General features: G+C 40.8%; 1 protein-coding gene across 1 annotated transcript in view; it reads left to right on the forward strand.

Annotated features, from left to right (window-relative positions):
• Positions 1 to 19,832, forward strand: part of LOC116329623 (nuclear receptor-binding protein 2) — a 40,664-nt gene extending 20,832 nt beyond the window's left edge. The window contains exons 2-18 of the mRNA XM_031751677.2: positions 13,177 to 13,299; positions 13,878 to 13,979; positions 14,067 to 14,156; positions 14,534 to 14,574; positions 14,661 to 14,755; positions 15,441 to 15,464; positions 15,562 to 15,648; positions 16,230 to 16,285; positions 16,369 to 16,464; positions 16,723 to 16,855; positions 16,940 to 17,042; positions 17,141 to 17,191; positions 17,267 to 17,402; positions 18,131 to 18,184; positions 18,360 to 18,423; positions 18,908 to 18,963; positions 19,101 to 19,832. Coding sequence (XP_031607537.1) covers positions 13,177 to 13,299; positions 13,878 to 13,979; positions 14,067 to 14,156; positions 14,534 to 14,574; positions 14,661 to 14,755; positions 15,441 to 15,464; positions 15,562 to 15,648; positions 16,230 to 16,285; positions 16,369 to 16,464; positions 16,723 to 16,855; positions 16,940 to 17,042; positions 17,141 to 17,191; positions 17,267 to 17,402; positions 18,131 to 18,184; positions 18,360 to 18,423; positions 18,908 to 18,963; positions 19,101 to 19,187 — 1,398 coding nt within the window. The 3' untranslated portion in view covers positions 19,188 to 19,832. The remainder of the gene's footprint in view (positions 1 to 13,176; positions 13,300 to 13,877; positions 13,980 to 14,066; positions 14,157 to 14,533; positions 14,575 to 14,660; positions 14,756 to 15,440; positions 15,465 to 15,561; positions 15,649 to 16,229; positions 16,286 to 16,368; positions 16,465 to 16,722; positions 16,856 to 16,939; positions 17,043 to 17,140; positions 17,192 to 17,266; positions 17,403 to 18,130; positions 18,185 to 18,359; positions 18,424 to 18,907; positions 18,964 to 19,100) is intronic.
• Positions 19,833 to 21,186: the final 1,354 nt, after the last annotated feature.

Below are 21,186 nucleotides of genomic sequence, written 5' to 3' on the forward strand. Positions count from 1 at the left end.
CTGTTCAGAACGGACACTGGAAAAGCGACTTTATTCAGAGGTTTATGTTTATGGATAAAAAAAGCAATTCTAGCTGATGGAAGAGTTGAAAGATGTATTGACATGAAAAGCGAGCGTGCCAAGCAGTTGTAGCATCAATCAATCAGCCCCTGGGAGAAAACGGAGAACAGAGGAGCGGCTGATGATTCGCGCAGATTCACACAATTATGACTCAGCGTGAGTGTGTAACTCTGCAGGCGCTGTGAAATTAGAGAATGAAGCTTTTACTCATGGTTTATGCAAAAATGTTGGTCCGCAGGAATTTTCCTGCCTCTGTGAAACTGCATGCTGTTGCTGCTACAGCACTGATAGAGATTAAAAACTCGTTGATTCATTACTGCAGTATTGAATTGGAAATGTTCTGAGCTCTTTTTTAGTAGAGACAGAAATGATTGTCATGGGAAGTTTACTTGCCATCGGCAGCTTTACTGTATTTAAATAACAACTTATTAGAGTGAATACAGTAATTTAAAGAAACCAGAGGAGTGCTTCAGGATCTGCACCAATCTATAAAATTCACCTGCAGCTCTTATTCAGCGCACAAATGCAGACGTTTCGGCCACAGTCTTCCCAGGAGTGACATCCCAGGAAATTCATCCCAAGCTTTAGACCATGTCGTGATCACAGAAACTGCCAAGAGCTACATCACAGACTCTACAGGCCTCAGCATGTTAAATGTACAGTTTAAAAAAAAACTGAGCAAGTATGGCTTGTTTGGAAGGGCTTTGTCTTTTCCAAAACGAACTGCTTAGGTTTGCAAAGTTTCATTTGAACAAACCACAAGACTTGTGCAACAATGTCCTTTGGACACATGAGACCGGAGTGGAGATGTTTCGCCATAATCCACAGCACCATGTTTTGAGAACAACCAAACACATCAGCACAAATATCTCATACCAGCTGTCAGGAACAGCGGTGGAGGGGTGATGGTTTGGCCTTCTTTTGTAGCCACAGGACCTAGGGACCTTGCAGTCACAGAGTCAATCATGAGCCCCTCTATATACCAAATTATTCTACAGTCAAATGTGAGGACATTTGACTCACAAATCCACAACAGAACAGCTGAAAAAGAAAAGAATCAAGGTGTTGCAATGACCCAGTCAAAGTCCTGACATCCTGTGGTGGGAATGTGCATAAACAAATGGCCGCAAACCTCAGCGCACTGAAGCAACATTGTAAAGATGAGTGGGCCAAAGTTCCTCCACAATGATATGAGAGACTGATAAAGTCAATTACTACAAGTTATTGTTGTTAAAGGTGGTTCAGCAAGTTTCTCAATCATGGGGTGCACATGTGTATTCACAGGACTCTGTGGTTTTGTTTTGACCTGACTGCATGTTTAAAAAAGTGCAGCAATTGGTTTTAGACCCCAGATATGCTATATTAGTGGGTTTTAATCTTACACGTGGCTTTTTGTCTTTTTCAGTGTAAAGTCATTTGAGAGCTCCTTCCATCCATTTTAAAAAAGGGTTTAAGAGTTTATCAGAATGACTGTGCACCCAGATATCCTGTTATAAAGTCTCCTAATCACAATACATAATAAAAAGCAGAAAAAGTCTGCTGGTGTGGCTGTGTTCCCCTCTTTCTCACCTGTTTCCTCTAAAATCTAAAATCATAACTCCTTAAAACCACAAGTCTTATCAAAAGGCCGAGGAGCTTAGACGACGTGTTCCACTGCTGCAAAAGCTGTGACGGAGATTTATCTCGCTACGTTACGCAGGCTTAATCTTTCACTTGAGGCAAGAGGCAAACAGAGACCCACGTGGTTACTGGAGGTGTGATAAGGCGGGGTGTTATTTATCCCACGTAGGCCTTTCCTCTGCTCTCCGAGCCCATAATGGTTGAGCCAAGATGCTGGTTCACATGCTTATCAGATTGCGCCTGCTACTCATATTCTTCATGCTAGATAAAGAGATATAGAGGTGAATGCAGCATACAAACAAGATATACTTGTCATCACCTATTAGATTACTGTTTTGTTTTGTCTGAATACTAATGGGTTTTCTTAGCTGCATTTCACCTGATTAATGTTATAAATGTCAGTCAAGGAGCTTTTATCTTCTGCGTCTTAAAAGGATTAGCAGGAAACTGAGTAAACACACACTTGCAGGGTTGCCGATAAATTGTTCCCTGAGGGCTCCGACCTTGTAGGTTTTTCTCTTTCCATTTCAACACAGGAACGTGTGATTGGTTGAAATACATGGGTGTGTGTGTGGAGGTGAGTAGGGCCTTTCAGGAAAGTTCATGAAACATGATGTGAACCAAGTTTGTTCAGAGCTCTCAGCAGACTGATTGGAGTGCACAGAGTCATCTGCCGCTCTACATGAAGGAGAGTTAAACTGTAATCAGCGCTGACGCTGGCTGATTAATTGAAATTTTTGATTTTTGTCGTCTAGTCAGACAAAGTTATAAGAGGGCGTTTGTTTCTCTGTTGGCTCACATTTTACAGATCTGCTCTTTAATCTGTTAAATAGCTATGATTTAGATGACAATTAAGACCAAGAGATAAACAAAAATAACACGGTTGTACAGGATACATTCTCACAGTTTTTGCTAAAACTGAAAAAACATTAGTGTCATTACTACTTTTGACTGAGTATTTCCTCTCGCTGATGCTTTTTTTTAACATTTTTAAATCTGATGTGAGATCTTTCATACTCTAAAATTGTGGTAGTCTAACTTTATCCTTAATCAGATTTACAGATTTTAACTCTGGCCCTTTATGGGTCATGATTATAGGCTATGAGTTGCCTAGTTGCAGCTGGGTGGATACTTTTCTTCTCCTGTCCTGTGGTATAAGTTCAACTTGATTTTATCGGTCCAGAGACTTTTTGTGTGCGGGCTATTTTAGATGTTATCAAGTCTAATCTGGTCTTCCTGTCCTGAGTGTAACCAGTGGTTTGCACTTTGCTGTAAAACTTTTGTTTACATTCATGAAGGCGTCTCTTGATTGCTCAACCTTAGTGTTTATAGAGACAAAAGTACTAAAAATGTGGATTGTCTAAATCAGCTTTATTAAAGTCTGCCTTCTTTTGCCCCATAACTCTAAAAATCCACAAACCTTGTTGTGTGCAGGAACTGATTTAACTTTAATTTAAGCAGAAAGAACTATTTTCTTTCTACTGTCTCTACCAATCGTAGAAACTCACAGCTCTCTTTGTCCTGTCTTCTTCCCCTCACCCTCAACTGGTGGAGCCAGATGGCTACGCCTCCTTGAGCCTGGTCAGGTTTCTTCGTCTTAAAAGGGAGTTTTTCCTTCCCACTGTCACCAAAGCGCTTGTTCATTGGGGATAAACTGATTCTTGGGATTTTCCCTGTTTTCTCTGTATTATTGTAGGTTCTCTACCTTCCATTATAAAGCACATTGAGGCAGCTGTTATTGTGATTTGCCACTTTATAAATAAAAGTGAATTGAATTGAACTGAATTGAGGCCATAAACACTGTGGTCTGAGGTGAGAGTGATGTCATTCCCAAGTTGACTCTGTTCTACTAGTAGTAATGGTTGGAAAAACAATGCAGTGCGTACATTTTGTGCTTAAAAGCATGTTCATAATTAGAGCCTGGCCAGTCAAAGTGAGTCACAAATACTCTTAAGTGGTAGCGCAGACTAAAAGTCCTACAGTTTTACTCCTGCTTAACTCCCTGCTACTATCTTGGATCGTGAAGTCAAGGCTGGTGCAACTTCTCCGACTTTCTGAGCCGAAAGTCCAACCAGAGAGGGGGATCCATGGGAAAAATCCGACTGAGACCTCAGGATTTCCGACTTCCCGTTCCAAATGGAATGCCGCGTGATGTTATGATCACAAGCCTCTAGTCACAGGTAGATGTGCGCTTCCTTCTGCAAAGACTTTAAATAGTATTCTCCCCTGTTTTTAAGTATGTGAGTTTTAGCCCTGAAATAGAACCGTCTTTACTGAGTCATCATCCAGCACTGCCCTAGGATACAAGAGGAAAACTGTGATTAATTAAAGCAGCCAAACAAAGTTTTTGTCTGTATATTAGTGCCAACATTAGGAGCTGCTGGATCCATGGGGGGAGTTATCAATTTTGAGTTTTAGCTGTTACTTAAAATAGTTGTAAGATAAATTGGTAACACATTCATACTTAAACCCGACCTTGGAGCCTGCCGTTGCTAAGTAACTAGCACATGCAGACACATATGTTCAGAAGTCACAAAACCAAACCATGTTCCTATGCTCCTGTCAAGTAAAACCTTATTTTTGAGGAATGACAGTCAAAATATTAACGTGTTATGTAATAAAGCACTTCAGCGCTTCCCATGCTTATCATGTCCCAGTGAGAGCAGCTTCTTACTTCCTGAAATACAGCTGTGGTCTGCCATCTCTCCCCCACGCTGGCCCTATAAATGTGTGCTTTGTCACAGTGACAATGGGAGCGAGCACAGTGTGGATAGTGTAATCTCGAATCCCTGGTACAGACCGAAACACGCCACAGACGATTACCTCTGCAAAACGCATCTGCAGAAATCAGACATTTTCTAATCTTTTATTTTTTTAAAACTTCCAGTTTAGACCTCTGTGAAGGCTGTCTGCCTTTATTGGTGCTTTATTTGGTTTTTATCCAGACCTTTTAAAGATGTTGTTTTTTTTTAAAGATGTGCTGTTTTGCAGCACAGTAGTGCATTCGTTCTTTCTTTTCTATTTTTCTGGCCTTACAAACGAGGCTGATGAACGTTTCCGTCTGTGTCCTGTTGCAGTTTGTTTCAAGCAGCTCTCCCCACTGTGTTCATCTGTTCGGTTAACCCGCCTTGATCCTCTGCATTCCTCTTCGTGGGGAAGCTTCAGCTGCTTTTATGAGAAAATGAATAAGTGAGACGCGATGAGGGCCGATTTGCCTAATATCTCTTTGCGAGCCCGTGTGACCTTGTGCGTATTTTGAAAAGAGGTCAAACCTTTTAGGCTCTGAAAATCCAAGATCACAGCTGCAGTTTAATGTAGATAATGTGGAGTATGAAGGACGGTAATTTGAGCTTGCTCCAGATAAGTTAATGTGAATTTGCCTGATAGTTAAAAATGCCTCACATGTGCATAATCTGCCATCTAAATGGGAATCGAACCTGCTTGACCTCTAACTACTGGTGCCATCATGTTGCGCTTCACGCTGAGCAGACACACATGCTGTGTGCGACGATGACCTGATTGTGTGCTGCACATCTGACATCCGGATGCGAGGGAGAGCAATCTGTTGAGACAGCCTGCACGGCGGGGCGGGTAGAGGTCAGCAGACGGTCGTGGCTTAAAGACCTGACAGGAGGCAGGTGGAAAGCACAAGATGGAGAGTCGGAGGACTTGATGGTGGTAGTAGTGTTGAAGTTTGGTTTTTTTTGGCAGATGTTAAGGGAAAAGAAATATTTGTTACTACAGAAACAGACAGGTGTTGAAAAAGGATTATTTTACAAGCTGGGTAAAGAGCTGTATAATATCTCCTGTTCCTTTCCAGTCTGGTTTGTTTGACTTAAAGAAACTTGCAAAATCATTATGAAACCATTAGTAAAGTATGCCAGTCTCCTAAAACACAGCAGTCAAAACAAACACTAAACCTATTTTGCACACAGCTGAACAGAACCTATCCAAATATGGATACGATCTTACCAGGCCAAAAAGCCAAATTTAAGTAGCATACAATACAGACAAGTACCTCTTTCCAGCAAAGGCAGGAGTGCTTGGTGGCAGCTCATCATAAGCCAAAGTGTTACCTTCATCTAGGTGCACAGTTATGGCTAATACTCAAATGTGACAGCGCTCAGAAGTTCAGAAATGTCTGTGAGGACATTCGTAAGAGACACATGTGCAAGTTTCTTTGGCATCACGGTGGGCCATAAGCATAATTTTAATCACAAGTTGGGGAATGATGGTCGGATGAGGCCAGCACGGGAAGAATTTCAGGAATTTTCAGGACGATGAAGCTCCTCAACGCTGTGGTCTTCTGTTGTGCTTCTTTAATAACATGGTAGATAAGAAATAAATTAAAAACTACTTCTAGCTGCTGGTGAGTTGTACGTTTGACAGGAATAGAGTTGAAAGTGTTTCTGTTTCTTTATCTTTTTTTTTTTTTTTTTTTTGCATTTGCCAAGGGGTGCTGTCATGTCTGGTGATCCATTGTGCGTAGGCGATTATCTGTGATACGAAACCACACATTCATAAGTCGTTAGCCAATGAGCATGCAGTTTCACAATCTGACCCACCCCTCCTCCTTTTGCAACCAAGGTAATCTCTGCAGAAGTGCTCGTCTCGAACAATGACTGTAGAAAACTACAGTCATTGTTCTCAAAGCTTAAGAATGAGAGAAACTAGGGGGGGCAACACAGAGTCCACCCCAAGTGGCCACTAGGGGAACTGCAGTTTTTGGAATCTTTTGGCTTCATTTACACCATCAGATGGTGCTGGTTGGTTCAAATGGTTTGGGGGTTTTTTTGGCTTTGTTATTTGGACTTCATGCAACTTTTGACTTGTCTAGGACCAGATCAGAACGAAATAACTGTGCGGGCAAAGATGTATGTGTGGGATAATTCTTAAATATAGAAAATTTTTAATGTTGATCTCAGAAAACTTTGACGTTGGTTGCCGTCTCATCTAAATTACTTAAGCCTGAAAAAGTGTGTCAGTAAGTATGTGATAAAGTACAAATATCTGTAATCCTATAATATTTTTTTAAGCTGGTAATACTAAATGGCATTCTGCTTAAAATTAAGAAGGTGTGTTTGTTCAGTTTTCTCACATCCATATTTCAGATTTTTCTCTACCTCTTCTTGCATTTCCTGCAACATTTCAGTCCACCTCCTTGATCTTGCTCCTCTTTGATGCCTCTAAAATCTCAGAGGGAGAGAGCACAAAGCGACAAAGAAAGATGCCTGAGCTCATTTACATACACCGGCACCGCAAGTATCTAGCATAGCTTGATTTCTTGGGTGTGTTGCCTTCGCTGTTCTAGATGTGGTTATTAAATATTAATGCGGTGCGGCGCAGCAGCTCATCGTTGAGGTATGAGGTGTGGGAAAACTCAAGATACCGAGGTGGTGGAGACAAAGCCCTTTGTAAGGCTTGGTCCCACACAGTGTCAGACAAAGACCCCCTTTCACTGAAGAACCCTCTGCTGAGAGGGTTCTGCCGTACAGTAGCTTAGCCCTCTCGTCGCCTGTTCGTCTGCTGATGCCCCCCTGGTCCATTTTCCCTCCAGCTGACTCATCAGGCACCTCATTCCCATTTTTCAGATAATTCACTGGCCTCAAGCCAAAGAAAAAGGAAAAAAAAGATCAAACTGTCACTACAGATGCTCCAGCCGGCATTTGTAATCATGCTGTAGAGGAAAACACTTGCAGCTTTGATTTCAGCTGTGCACAGAAAGCCGGGTGTGTCTTTCACCAGGATACTTATGAATTATACTGTGAACCGCTCTCTCTGTACAGTTTACAGACATCCTGCAGCACTCACTCAGTGACTGTACAGCTGAATCATCTGCTTTTCTCTAACAGTTTTAACAAAAACTGACAAACATTATAACCTTGAAGGTTTGATTTATTGTCTGTGTTAGACTGCCTCAGTTTTTCACACTCTGTGCTTATGATGTAGAATCTGAAAAAGGTTTATAAACCCAAATCTGTCTGGGTGCTGTTCCATCACGCTATAAGAGAATGGTGACCAAACAGCTAAAAGTATGTAAGGGTAAGGCTATGTTAATCTCCATGTGTTATATTTTGAGCTTTAGTGCAACCTACTGTCCTTTTATTTATTATAATTTATTATTATAGAGCAACTTTATGCTTCTTGGTTAAGACACATTTGTACTTACACCCATAATAAATCAGCTGTGCTAATTAATACACATCTGATCAGATCCAACAGGCAATGAAGCCATCAGCGTGTTCTTTATAAGAGCACAACATGTCATTCTCAGAAAACAGTCGGGTCCACAATAAGCGTCAGAGTAACTTTAGGTGGCTACAAATCTTCAGATTTCACCATCCCTGAGGGTTATTTTCATGTTTTTAGCTGTTAGAACTTGTCTTCTTCATAGGGTTTCAAAGTTATTGTGGTTTAGATTTGATGCCGTTCCCTGAAAGGCTCTGTTGTTGTTGTTGTTGTTGTTTTATTCAGAACTTCATGAAATGTTAGTAAGTGTTAGTTGGTTCTGCTGGTAGTCCATCCCACCCAGGATTTTAGTCATTGTTCAGGTTTTTTTTCTATCAGCAGTGAATTACTCTCAGCTCTCTTGTGGGCAGGACCTAAATACGCTCCGTCTCCATGAGATTTACTTTCGTGGAAATATGATGTAGGGTTTGTTTTTTGGGGTTTTTTTGGTTTATTTTGCATATTAAAAATTGACAGTCGATAAAGTTGTATTTTTCTCTTTAAAGAATGAACAAAGGTGTTCGAATCAAGGAAGAGAATATCTGAAAACATTACCTTGTGTAAGTGAGATGTTTACAGGTTGGCTAAAGTGGTAAGAGGTTTGTGTTACAGTCCTCCAGATCCGGTTTTAACCGGCTCACATGTAGGTTTAACAAACATCAGAATAGAAGCTGTTTTGACATGAACAGACGATCCTTAAATCCTTTTCCACACCCTATACCCACCTCCCTTACGCCAGCCAATCAGAGCCCAGCATGTAGGGTACTGTTTATCTCACACTACCACAACCGAGCTGCATACTCCGCTTAAACCCCTGGGGCGTCGAAGCTGGGACAAGTGACGGAGTGTTTCACAACCTCTAGAGAAAATTAACAACAGCTAAACATTGATGGCAGAAGGGAAGGAATTCCCCCTGCTGTCTGCAGGTCAGAGTACTGCGCTCAAGTAATCAGATTATCATCTCTCACTGAGTATATAGTGAGATTATATGTTATGTCTCCTCCACTGCCCGACTCGCGTATAAAGTGAAGCTTTAAGAGACCTCTACAGTTGCACTGCGTTTGAGGAGTAAACAAGCCACAGTGAGGCTCGCTCGTGTCGTGAAGATATTTGTGGAGTCTGAAATGTCAAAATGTGAAATCTGAACATTTACAGCATTGCTGCTCGTCCTCTGCCTGTGTGGTTCAGTTAACACACATCCTCTTGTTAGAGGCGGATACAGAAAGCTGTTTTGACTCCATTCACCGCGGAGTCAAAGACGATGAAGCACGGCACAAGCAGCGCTCTGTCGAATACATCAATGGTTAGCATTTAACAGTAATAAGCAGTCATTAAGGTGGAGAGACGGGCCTAAATAATAGTGGTTTAGTTGCTACCCTGTCATCTAGCTTTGTGTTGGTTCTCAGCTGTTCTCCAAAGACACCCAGTTGAGATTTTAAGATGATGGTGCTGACAGGGAGGTGTCAGGTTAGCTTTTTATTTTCTTTTAAATGTATAAAACTTGTTATCCCAGCTGTTAGATAAGAGATGAAAAGAAGCAACTTTAGATTAGGGGATGATTAAATTTGATTGAGTTTGATGGCAGGAAATTGTCTATCCATCCATCCATCTTTGCACTGATCCAGAGAAACACAGAGGAGTTCCCAGGCCAGTCAGGGGATATATATATATCCCCCCAGCATGTCTTGGGTGTGGCCTCACCCGGGAGGCATCCTAGTCAGATGCCCGAATCACCTCTGCTGGCTGATTTCAATGTGGAGCAATAGCGGCTCTACTCAAAGTCCCTCCCAAATGACTGAACTCCTCACCCTATAGCTAAAGGAGAGGTCAGCCACCCTTTGGAGAAAGCTCATTTCCGCCGCTCAGCAGTTGAGGACAACTTCATAGTAAAGAGGTTGAAGCCCCCAAATCTGTTCAGAATTCATCCTGCTGTCATGTAAAAGACCCCAAACATTCAGCCAGAGTCGTGTATTCAGCAGTAATAAGAAACAGGAGTCCTCGTAGGCCAGTACGGCTGTAATGATATCTCGAGGGCAGCAATAGGAATTCACTACCACATGCGGTCTGGTTGATTCAGTCCATATGCTCATTAATTATGATTTAAGTCCAGAATTCTCTCTGTTTGAACAGATCTCCGCAACACTGCGCAGGCTGTTTCTGCCCTTCACTTTTCTTTTTATTTACTGTGGAACGTTAAATCAAAGTAAAGAGAAACAGACCATCAGCTAAATTAGTAAACTGTAAAAGAGCTGAAATCACTGGCTCGTCTTGAGTCCGCAACCAAGTTTTTTCTTGACTTTATGTAATTGTGAGAGCCAACGGCCAATCAAATTGTCACTGTGATGACAAAATCTATAATTGTGCAGTTTTAGCACATTTGACCAAAGAAGTGTCATCACATCAATAAGAGCGTACACATGGTTCTGTTTGGGCTCTTGAGGAACCACAGCAGTGGAAACAGACTGAAACAGGAGATGTGCAATTCAGGGAAGGACAGGGCACAAAAGAATATAAGTAGCAACTAAAATCTAAAAACTAAAAAAACCCAAACCCTTTTGCAAGAATTTTATGAATAGACCTCTCAGCTGAAGGCCTCACATTGATGCTGAGTATATTGCAGTTTGCTGACAGTACTGATTTACTGATACTGTGTAATGAAAAACTCGATGCTTGGACTGTGCTGCTGAAGTTCAAGGTCCAATATAATAGGCTAAATCATAAATATAGACCATAGAGAACAAACAACCTACTAATATAGTTTATTGATCCTCGTGAGGAAATCTAAAAGAGGTCAGAGGTGTGGAGCTGGTGTAAGGGAGCCTGAAGCTATGCTAACAACTTTGTAAGGCTATAAATCTTTCGTAATACAGCTGTGGCACTTGAAATGCTAATACCAACATTCTAACCGATGCTAATTAGCCTATGTTACCTTAAAACTATCTTACTCTTGTGGGTTTGTGTGATAAATGACCATCTGGGCTACAACTATCCCAGACAGAGGCAGGATTTGATGCAGAGCAAATTTAGTTATTTTTATTTGTCATGAACTTAATTTACAAATTCAACCACTAACTGAGATGACACAGTGCTTTATACCCTGCTGCTCAGCTGCTGATGAGCCACACCTTGCTAATAACATGCCAGGGGTGTATTCTGTATTTCCCAACATGCAATTTAGCCAAGTAACAATCTTCCATATTGAAAACTATTATAAAAACCTTTACCAACACCACATACAAATATTGCATTTCTATTATAACAACATAACCCTGAATTCCTTATTTAAACACCCCCAAAACCCAGAAGCAAATCGCCCCACCCAATTCATCCCTGTTTTCTTCTGGAACCTTTAACTAACATTCAAACCCCCCGGGGACACATTTGCCCAAACACCCTAGAGAGGACAAAGTAGAAAACAAGTTAGTGCTTCACCACAAATCCACAATAGATGACATAAATACCTTTGTAATCGTTTATATTTGTGGCTAATATTGTCTCTTTAGCTTACAGCCACCATGTCCACCATACACAGAGTAGCTGCTTAAGTGCCTGCCAGACAGAATCACACCAATCAATAAAAAAGCATGAAATATTTATTGTTATTTATATAGTGCTTTTTTACTCTGAGCACTGGCCAGACGCAGGATTAGCAGGAACTGTGGGTCCTGCATCGTGCTTGTTGCACTGGACTTTGAACCCAGCGCAGCCTTTCCACTCCCTGCAACAGCGCCGCTGCTGCAATAAAAACATAGCAGGAGGTTAAATCAGGTCTTCCCAGCCGAGGCACCACTATCCTGTGATGAACCCTTTGCCTCCGTTGCTGCCTCATGCAGTGACAGAGCTGCAGGCTGTCTGCTTCTGCCAGCCTCTGCCTCCTCTTTCCATTCCACTCCCCTTCATTTTTTTTTTTTCCTGTGTATTTCTTGGAGCTTTGATGCCACCTCCTCCATCTTGTGGCATGCGTCTCATCTCTGTAAATCCCTCGTGCACAATCCCTTCACTTCTTCCCGTCTGTCTACCTTTAATCCATCTCTTCTCTTTTCGCACAAGCTGCTCCACATCCTCTCGGACGTCTATACCGTTCATCACGTTATAGCTGGCCTGTCTGCATTTATCTTTGCTTCAGTAAAGTGAATTAACTCCCATCTGTCCTGACTGATGGATGCATTAATGGAATGAAAACTGAGTTTGCTTAGTACTGCACTCTCTTTAACCCAGACACCCCGATTCACCGTTTTATCAATGGAGCTGTCAGTGACATAATTCTGCGACTGTGTTATGGGGCTTTTAGTAGATATTACAGACTCAGCAGGGGGTGAAGTCTAATCATTTCAGCCCTGCTTTTCTGTAGCTGAGTGTTTTAGGAGGGGCTTGATAACGCTCTGCTCCTTTGTTTTGTTTTTTTATATTACAGCGAATAATAAGCTGTGCATCGCTCAGGGACGCCAGCATGATCTCATGCTTGTCTAACATTGCTTTTGTCTTTGCATGTATGTATTGGATTTCTTAGCAGCACAGAATGTGAATTCCCACCTGGCAGCTATAGCGATTGTCTGTTTTAACAATGGCTACAAATCTGTAAAAGTGTATTTTTATTCTTTTTATTCTTTTATTGACAGCTTTTGTTGCCAAACTTTTACAAAAACTTTTTTCATGGTATTTGTTCAGCAAACAATAGCAGAGAGAAAAAGTTAAGCTCAGTTAAACACTGGAGTTGGTAGAGACCAAAAGCGGAGTAAAAAAATTAATTCTTGATTTAAATATATTATTTTTAATTAGCTTACATTTTGCTCTTATAGTATGACAAAGATTTACCAAATAGACCTAAAATAAATGAAAAAACCTAGCAGGAGAGTGTTTACAGAGGTCAGGAGAGAAAGCCAGTCTTCCTTTAGACGTCTATTGAATTGGAAGTCGTTTTTCCACAACTATCGCCACCTAGAGGTCTTCGGATTTAAGAGACTTGGCTTCATTGTTCCAACCTTCAAGCTACGTCCTTGTTTCATGCAGTCTGTGGTTTCGGTGATGTTTACTTGGACGTGTTCCTGTTGTGTAAACAGGCAGCTGTTTGTTATCTATTCATTTTCAATAATAACTTTATAGTTTGACAGTATATTCATGTTGTGTTTACAGCTTTTTCTTCTATTCCAGGTGTCAAAAAAAAACTTAGTTATTGTCGTGATAAATTGTGTAAAACGAGTTAAGTTAATTTTGGCTGTTGCGTTAACTTTATGCTAAGTCCCGTATCTTTCTGTTTGCCCCCTGCAGGTCAGCCAAGGTAATGTTCCAGGTGTGGAAAGTGCCTCTTTGGCCATGGACACAGAGGAAGGAGTGGAGGTGGTGTGGAATGAAGTACTCTTCTTAGACAAGAAAGTCTTTAAAGCACAAGAGGTACCCAAACTCATTTCACCTTTAACTACAAGCTCTGCAAAATAAATTCTGGTTCTATTTATTGATTTGTTAAGTAAAAGGATGAAGCTGGAAGAAAAATACTCGGTGTTTACTGTTATGTATAGACACCGGTCATATCTCTTTAAGCTCTTACCTTCCTTTTATCACTGCTTGCGTTTTTTTTCCTCACGTTGATGTTGCAAGATTGACGTTGAACTCATGGCAGTGGACCTTTTGGCTTTTTTTTCTACTGTTTTTTGCTGTCTGTGTTCAGAGTCAGTACTTAAACAGCTGGACTGGTGCTGACAAACCTGTGTAGGTCTATTGTTTTTCCATTCAGAAAACTGATCAAGGGAATTGATCAAATCATATTTATCCTCACAAGAGACCTATTCCAACAGATAAACACCAGCAAATATAAAAATTCCTGAACTTCAAACCACTCGGGTGATTTTCGTTATTACTGCTTACAAACCACTTGAATTATAAATTGTTAAAGTGTCCCTGATTGATTTTCTGATCATGTGAGATAGACTAAAGTTTTTAGATGTGAACCATCTCTGATGTGTGATGTTTAGGAGAAGATCAAGGAGATGTTTGAGAACCTGATGCAGGTCGAACACCCCAACATTGTCAAGTTCCACAAGTACTGGCTGGACATGAAGGAGAGCCAGGCTCGAGTAAGATTTCTACTTACTTCCTCTTTTTCACACACACACATGCTGGTGCATGAACAGGTTTTTCTCTCCTCTGTCTGTGCGACACAGGTTATATTCATCACTGAATACATGTCGTCAGGCAGCCTCAAGCAGTTCCTGAAGAAAACCAAGAAAAACCACAAGACTATGAATGTGAAGGTCAGTGTTTTTACTCTGGTCACATACTGAGTCTCACGGTGGCAGCTCAGGGTACTGCAGTCCCATCGCTATTCAGATCCATTTTTCCAGCAGGATTAGAGATTACGTAACACGACACCGCGGTGGCTCAGTCTGCTCAGACATGCATCTTATCCCTGTAACCTGGTGGATTTCAAATATTCATGAGGTTTACTCAAAATATCTTCCTTTTTTTAAAATAAATTGTAGAGAAAATTAATGTTATTTAACTTTATTTAGCTTTTGGTATTTTCTTGCACATGTGAAATTAGTGTTTTATGACAGCACATATGTTTCCATATTAATTGTGTCTGTTAGTTTAGAGGTGTAGCTCTTCATCTTTCTCTCTTCCCCTTCAGGCCTGGAAGAGATGGTGCACACAGATTCTCTCTGCACTTAGGTACTGACGTATTTGTTCTGTGTGATATAATCGTGTCTGTTATCTCAGTGTGAGCATTAATAACATGGTTTATTGTTTGCTGACAGTTATCTGCACTCTTGCGATCCACCGATAATCCATGGAAACCTGACTTGTGACACCATCTTCATCCAGCACAACGGCCTCATCAAGATTGGCTCAGGTCTGCTCCCAGCAGGGACTTTAATGTTACTGCAAGTAGTTGATCAGCTGGTTTTCTTTTTTTTGTACATTAACTTTATTATGCCTAACGAAGCCTCTAAAAGCCTCTAAAGAGAATTTTCCTCCTTAAAATTCATGCTATTTTTTCTAGCTAAACCCTCATAACTTCTAAAGCACGGGAGATATGAACATTTGATTTTTAGGACTGAAAAACACCAAACTTTGAGCTTTAGTGTCATGCAGGGCTGTAACCAGGTCAAATCTTTCCCACATTTTAATACCAGATTCATCTTAACTGTAACTTTCTCCTGTGTCAAAACTATTTTCAGCATAAGTACATTTTAATACTTGTGAGTGCAGCTCACGGCTTTGAAATCTCCTCGATCTCCACGTGTTCCTTAAGTTAGATTGGTCATACCACAATAATCAAACAACTTTAGGTACAGAAAAAGTTTTTCAAGGTTCTTACAGGGTCTGAATCACCGCGTTTCAGTGGATAATCAGGAGGGTACTGCTCTAAACACAAGTCACAGCAGTTATTCTCGTATTATGTTTTAGGATAGTGAGTCAAAGGGACACATACACCTTATCTTACACTAAATAAATTGTACAAAATCAATTAAAATTTTATTTTCATGGCGTTAAGGAGAATGAATATCTAAATTGTCTTAACTGTCTTCCCACAGTGTGGCATCGGCTATTTGTTAATGGTAAGGGACCTTTTTTGTTTAGTGGTTTAATATCAATTCATTAGTTTTATCTAATATTTAACATCTAATATATTTGTGCTCTGCCTTCTCTTGCCAGTTTTCCCAGATGCAAGTGTTCATAGCAAAGGGAGGCAACATCGCGATGAGCAGAGAAATCTTCATTTCTTTGCTCCAGAATACGGAGGTAATGACGAGTGGCATTTCCATCCAGCTTTCTGTGAGGTTGCTTTTATTTAATTGGTCTACATTGATTCCTACCTGACTGTTTGACCTGCAGAGTAAAAATTCAGTCTTTATGTTCACAGTTTAATGTAGCTCCAGACCTCAGTTACTACACATGAAGATATTTGCACGTTGTATGAAACGGAAACCGCTGAGAAAAAGACTAGTTGTCTGTAATCTGTATGCCAGAAGCACCAAACGGAGCCTTCTATCAGATAGCTCTGGGTATTTTGTGACCTGTTGTCTGTAATTATTGTAGATAATGAGGTAAATGTTGGAATTAGTACTGCCAAAGTGAAATGGATGAGACACAAATTACTTCAAGACATTTAGTAGATTGTTTGTACTGATTTTGCAGCTGCCAAAAAGACATAGATAGATTAATGCTTTTGTAATGAGGATAAACGGTTTACCTTCTTCCCCTTTTCAAATTGATTTTTTTTTGATTGCACATTGCTACCTTTTTATTTTGGGGTAAGCTTTTTCTTTAAGATTTCCTATTTTTACCCTCCTCTCACCCTGCTTCTCTTCAATCATTTCCAGCTGGCGAAGACGGTTACGCCATAGACATTTTCTCCTTTGGAATCTGTGCTCTGGAGGTAAACGAGAAGTAAATCTGCCAGATTTCCATCTGTGTGTGTGTGTGGCTGTTTTTCTTGACAGATTATTTGTACCCTTACAGATGGCTGTGCTGGAGATCCAGGCCAATGGAGATAGCGCTGTGTCCAAGGAGGCCATAGTCAATGCGGGTCAATCTCTGGAAGACCCTCTCATGAGAGTAAGCCTCAAAAATACTTTATGCCCTGAAATATATGCAAGAACAGCTACAGAAACATGTAGAAAAGACAAACTGTCCTGCACTACTCTAGCAACACTTGCTTACTCACACTGCCATCCCTCTGGGCTTATTCAGACCGCACAGCGGGGCCCCGTCAGTTAAATATGCCAGAAAGAACACAGTGATGCTCAGTAAACTGGGTCACACTTTACAGTTGCGTGGTTATGTGTTGGATTTACTTCCTTACTGCTCCTGCAGGAGTTCACCCAGTCTTGTTTGCATCACGACTCCAAGCTCCGTCCTACAGCTCACGACCTCTTGTTCCACCGAGTCTTGTTCGAGGTCCACTCGCTCAAACTGCTCGCCGCCCATTGCCTCATCAACAACCAGTGTGAGTTTCTCTCTTATGTGCACTGCAGCTACTTGTGTGCATCAGATTTCTTTAGTAACGGCCACACTTGTGTTGCATCTACAGACTTGCTTCCAGAGAACTGTGTGGAGGAGAAAACCAAGTCATTTGACCCCAATGCTGTCATGGCAGAGATTAAACATGAAGACAGACAGGGAGTTCAGCTCAAGTAAAATCTTTTACCCACCTCGAATCTTTTGCTGTCTGCCAGAAAGCATGACAAGTCAAGATCATTGCTCTCTCTTCTCTTTTGTGTCCCCTCTGCAGGTATTCCCACGTGTCCCCATTGGAACTTGACAAGTTTCTAGAGGATGTCAAGTGAGTGTTACTGCAGTGCTTTAATTTCTCAGTGTACTTTCTCAAGTTTAACATCTTGGCCTTTCCTCTCATCAGGAATGGAATCTACCCATTGATGAATTTTGCCTCAACGCGGCCTCATCCCGTCCCCCGAGCGCTCTCCTTGTCTCAGGAGCAGGTTGAAACGGTCAAGACGCCGACTCCTGAACCCCAGGAGACAGAGACGAGGAAGGTCGGCACCTTAGATTGAACAACAGTAGTGTTAAATGCACAGACTTGCTGGCTACACATCTATGCTGGCTACATCTCTAGAGAATGACTCTGTGTTTACAGTAGACTTTATGTCTGGGATGTTGCACCACATGAGATATTTACACATGGAAATCTCCTCATATTTGTTGTTGCCCGCATCTGATTTCAGTGAGACAGTCTCCATGCAGTCAGCTTTGAAGGGGAACAAATTTTGGTCTGAGAGGTCTCACTGTGAATCAGAGCTGACTGCTTGCAAATCCAATACTAAGAATGCATCAGGAGCAACTTTTTAAATTAACCAAATTAAGCAACAGGGCAGTGTTAGACATTGCGCTTATGTGAACAGCAGCTTACTTTTGATTATTTCAGAGCACAGCATATGAGCATGAGCCTATCTGAATATCAATAAAAAATGTCTAATTTAATATGTTTTAGGTTATTACCTTAGATGGTGTCCCTGCTTAGCATCACGTGTATCAGTGCCAGATATGTTGGGAAAGTTTTAGCAAAAGTTGGATTACAAAAGCTTTCTGCTGCCCTTTAAGCTGTTGTGTGTGTTGCTTGTGTAGGATAAGCACATGCACGTGTCTATGCATGTCTCTCTATTATTACAATAATAACTATTTATTATCACTCCAAACACTTTAAATATTTATTACTTTGCTTTGCCTTCATGTTTCAGTGCTCCTTACTCTGTTGTCATTGCAGGTAGTTCAGATGCACTGTAATTTGGAGTCAAATGAAGAAGGGACCAAAACTCATGTGAGTCACATAGTGTTACAGGTACTTTGCCCATTTCAGTGTAAAAACCTTAGCCGGGCTCCTTAAAGATGAATCCTGCTGCAGCGTTGCTTTAGCAGCTCTGCATTTCAGTCAGTCATAATGGATAAATATGAATTCAGTTTGACTTTAATTGAGCCTTTTGTTGTCTCCTTAGCTCTCTTTGTTTTTGAAGATGGATGATAAACTTCACAGGCAGCTCAGCTGCGACATCCTTCCAAGTAAGTTGACATTTCTGAAGTATCACAACAGTGTGAGTGTTCCTAGATCATCATCCAGATTGATTCAAGCCCAAACTTCACATCTGGTTGCAATTTTCATACAAATTTGTCCATTACTTTTGGAGTGATCCAACTAACAATCATAAACAAATGTACTAGCCAGATCAACTTCATAACTCACTCTAATGAATTTCCATGTGAGGCAGTGAATCAGTTTGACATATTTATTTATGTTTTGGTTTTTTTGTTTGTTTGTTTTAACCTATGAGACATAAATTGCTGATGGGTTATTGTCATGATTTGTGAATGCGATAACTTAAGAATAAGGCGACGTGGGACTTTTAAATTGATACTATAGGTGCATTTAAAGTACTTGTTTGTATAGATTGATCTAAATAACTGTTTTGTCTTTAAAAAAAGGCACCTGTGGTTTTATTTTTATTGTATATTTTTCTAACTGAATTATTTTGTGTGAAACTTTCAGCTGACACCTCCAAAGACCTCGCCAGTGAACTTGTTCACTACGCCTTCATAAATGAGGTAGATGGAAAAGCTTCTTTGTTTTTACATTTTAATGATCCGGGAACAAGTACAGCGGTAATTTATTCTTTTTTCTTTTCTTTTATCTTTTGTTTTTTGAAGAGTTTTAACCCTTTTTTTCCAAATAAACTTTGTAGGAGGACAGTGAGAAGGTGGCGGGGTTCCTGGAGAATGCCATCAAACAACACCGGGTCCGAGCGCTCGCTTCTGGGAGCACGCAGTGAGAAGGGGTCCCGACAGGCTCTGGCCCAGATGGAGGGTCCCGGGGCATTGATCACTCAGATGGAGAGAGAGAGAGAGAGAGAGGGCAGCGGGTAGGACGAGACAGCCGTGGACCTGAGGAAGCACAGGGAGCTGACCCAATAGGGAATTAAAAAAGGGACAAACACAGATGGATGCTGCACCTTGACAGACAGTAAATCATCCCAGTGAGAAGGAATGAAAAATGCCAGCAGTGAGAGTGAAACCGAAGGTGCCTCTGGTTGGAGGACCAGAGGAATCACGGCTGCGTCCAGCAACCCCACAGAGCAGAGGAAGATTGACAAACTCCCTGCCTAAAAGGGCTATCATGCCTTAAGATATCTTACAAACTTAGGTTTTCCATAATGCCACTATTCAGAGCAGATATGTTATACTCACAGATGCAGCAACTACATACTACTACATACAAACGGACATTTTGTTCCTCAAAGCCTCATTTGCACACTTTTATTGGTGATTAAACCTCCCTCTCCCTCACAAGCCAGAACCTTCAGTTCACAAGAGTTTTAGGGAATTTAAGATTCCGTCCTATGTGCACTGTTGATACTCATTCAGCTGACTTTTTTTTCTTCTGTTTAACTGTGAACAGTACATGCATTGCACAAATCTTTATTAGTGTGAATGCTTGTAAAAGCATTCACAGTATTGTTGTTGTAATCTTTATTATTATTATATATTCCGACGCTTTTTTGGCATCTATCTCCTTCAAAACCGTTCAACTTAGAAAACCATTCAAACACCGTTAGATTCCTCTTCTTTTGGACATGACTGCTTCTACTTTTCTCATTTATAACATTTATATTTTTAAAATTATTCAACTTTTTTCAACAAAAATTTCCCATGTATTTCAATGGGGAGACCCTTCAAATCCTCATTCAACTTACTCATTTTCAAACTGTATCTACTTCCACATACGTTGACATAGAGCCACCATTCAAACTTTAAAACGAAGACAAGACATTCAACTATTCAACTTGTATTTATCTTTTCAATATGTATTATACTTTTTCTTCAGTTCCAGTTTAAGTTTCATGATGATTTTCAGCCGTTTCAGAGTTTATAATGGGTGTGTATGGGACGGAATGTTGGGGCTAGAGTGAGACAGATCAACTGCCAGAGTGAGAGGAGCGAAAAAATTAATCTGAAAATCTTTTTTAAAACTGCTGCTGTGTCCGCAGCGTTTGCTCTACAGGTCTGATTTTACCCTCAAAACGTAGCCATCGCTGTCCTCTTTCATCCAATGTGTTTACTATTGTACTAGGTGTTATGGTTCTTTCATAAATGTCACCAAAGCACAGCCTCCTCCTCCAACTCCTCCATAGACTCTAATGTTAAAATGGCTCAGAAGGTTCGTTTGAAAATCAGAAGAGCATGGTGTTTTTACACTGTCACCACGTCCATATAATAAACTCCACAGGCATGAAAAATGAGAATTAGGTAGACTGGACATTGCTGCCGCTCACGGTGAAAGAATTTCGTCAATAGGACCTGTACTTTTCATTTGGGAACGATTTGTTTCGCCTAACTTTTCTGTTCATTTTAAGCAGCAAAAGTGAGGTGCATGTCTGTGTGCGTGTGTATGGAGCCATTGGGTGCAGTCACTATAGCAACCAGGCTCACACCTGCCTGCCTAACGAGCTCTGTCTCTCACTGTGCCAAGAATCATCTTAAACACTTCTCTTTCAACTGCTGCTGTGTCCACAGTGTTTGCTCTACAGCCATCATTTTACCCTCAAAACGAAGCCATCGTTGTTCTCTTTACAACACAGTGTCTTTCAAAGCTCAGAGATTTAAACTTTTTAAACTGTGTGGATCCAAGTGGAGGGATCACATTCTAGTCATTCAGTGATTCAAAGAATATGAACTTTTAATATTCATTCAGATATTTTCTGACTCTAATTTTCTTTTCTCATTACTTAGGTTTTTCTAATTTACATTTAAAACATTTTCAGCTATTTTCCA

Source organism: Oreochromis aureus, linkage group 9 (assembly GCF_013358895.1).
Source record: "Oreochromis aureus strain Israel breed Guangdong linkage group 9, ZZ_aureus, whole genome shotgun sequence".
Taxonomy (NCBI): Eukaryota; Metazoa; Chordata; class Actinopteri; order Cichliformes; family Cichlidae; genus Oreochromis; species Oreochromis aureus.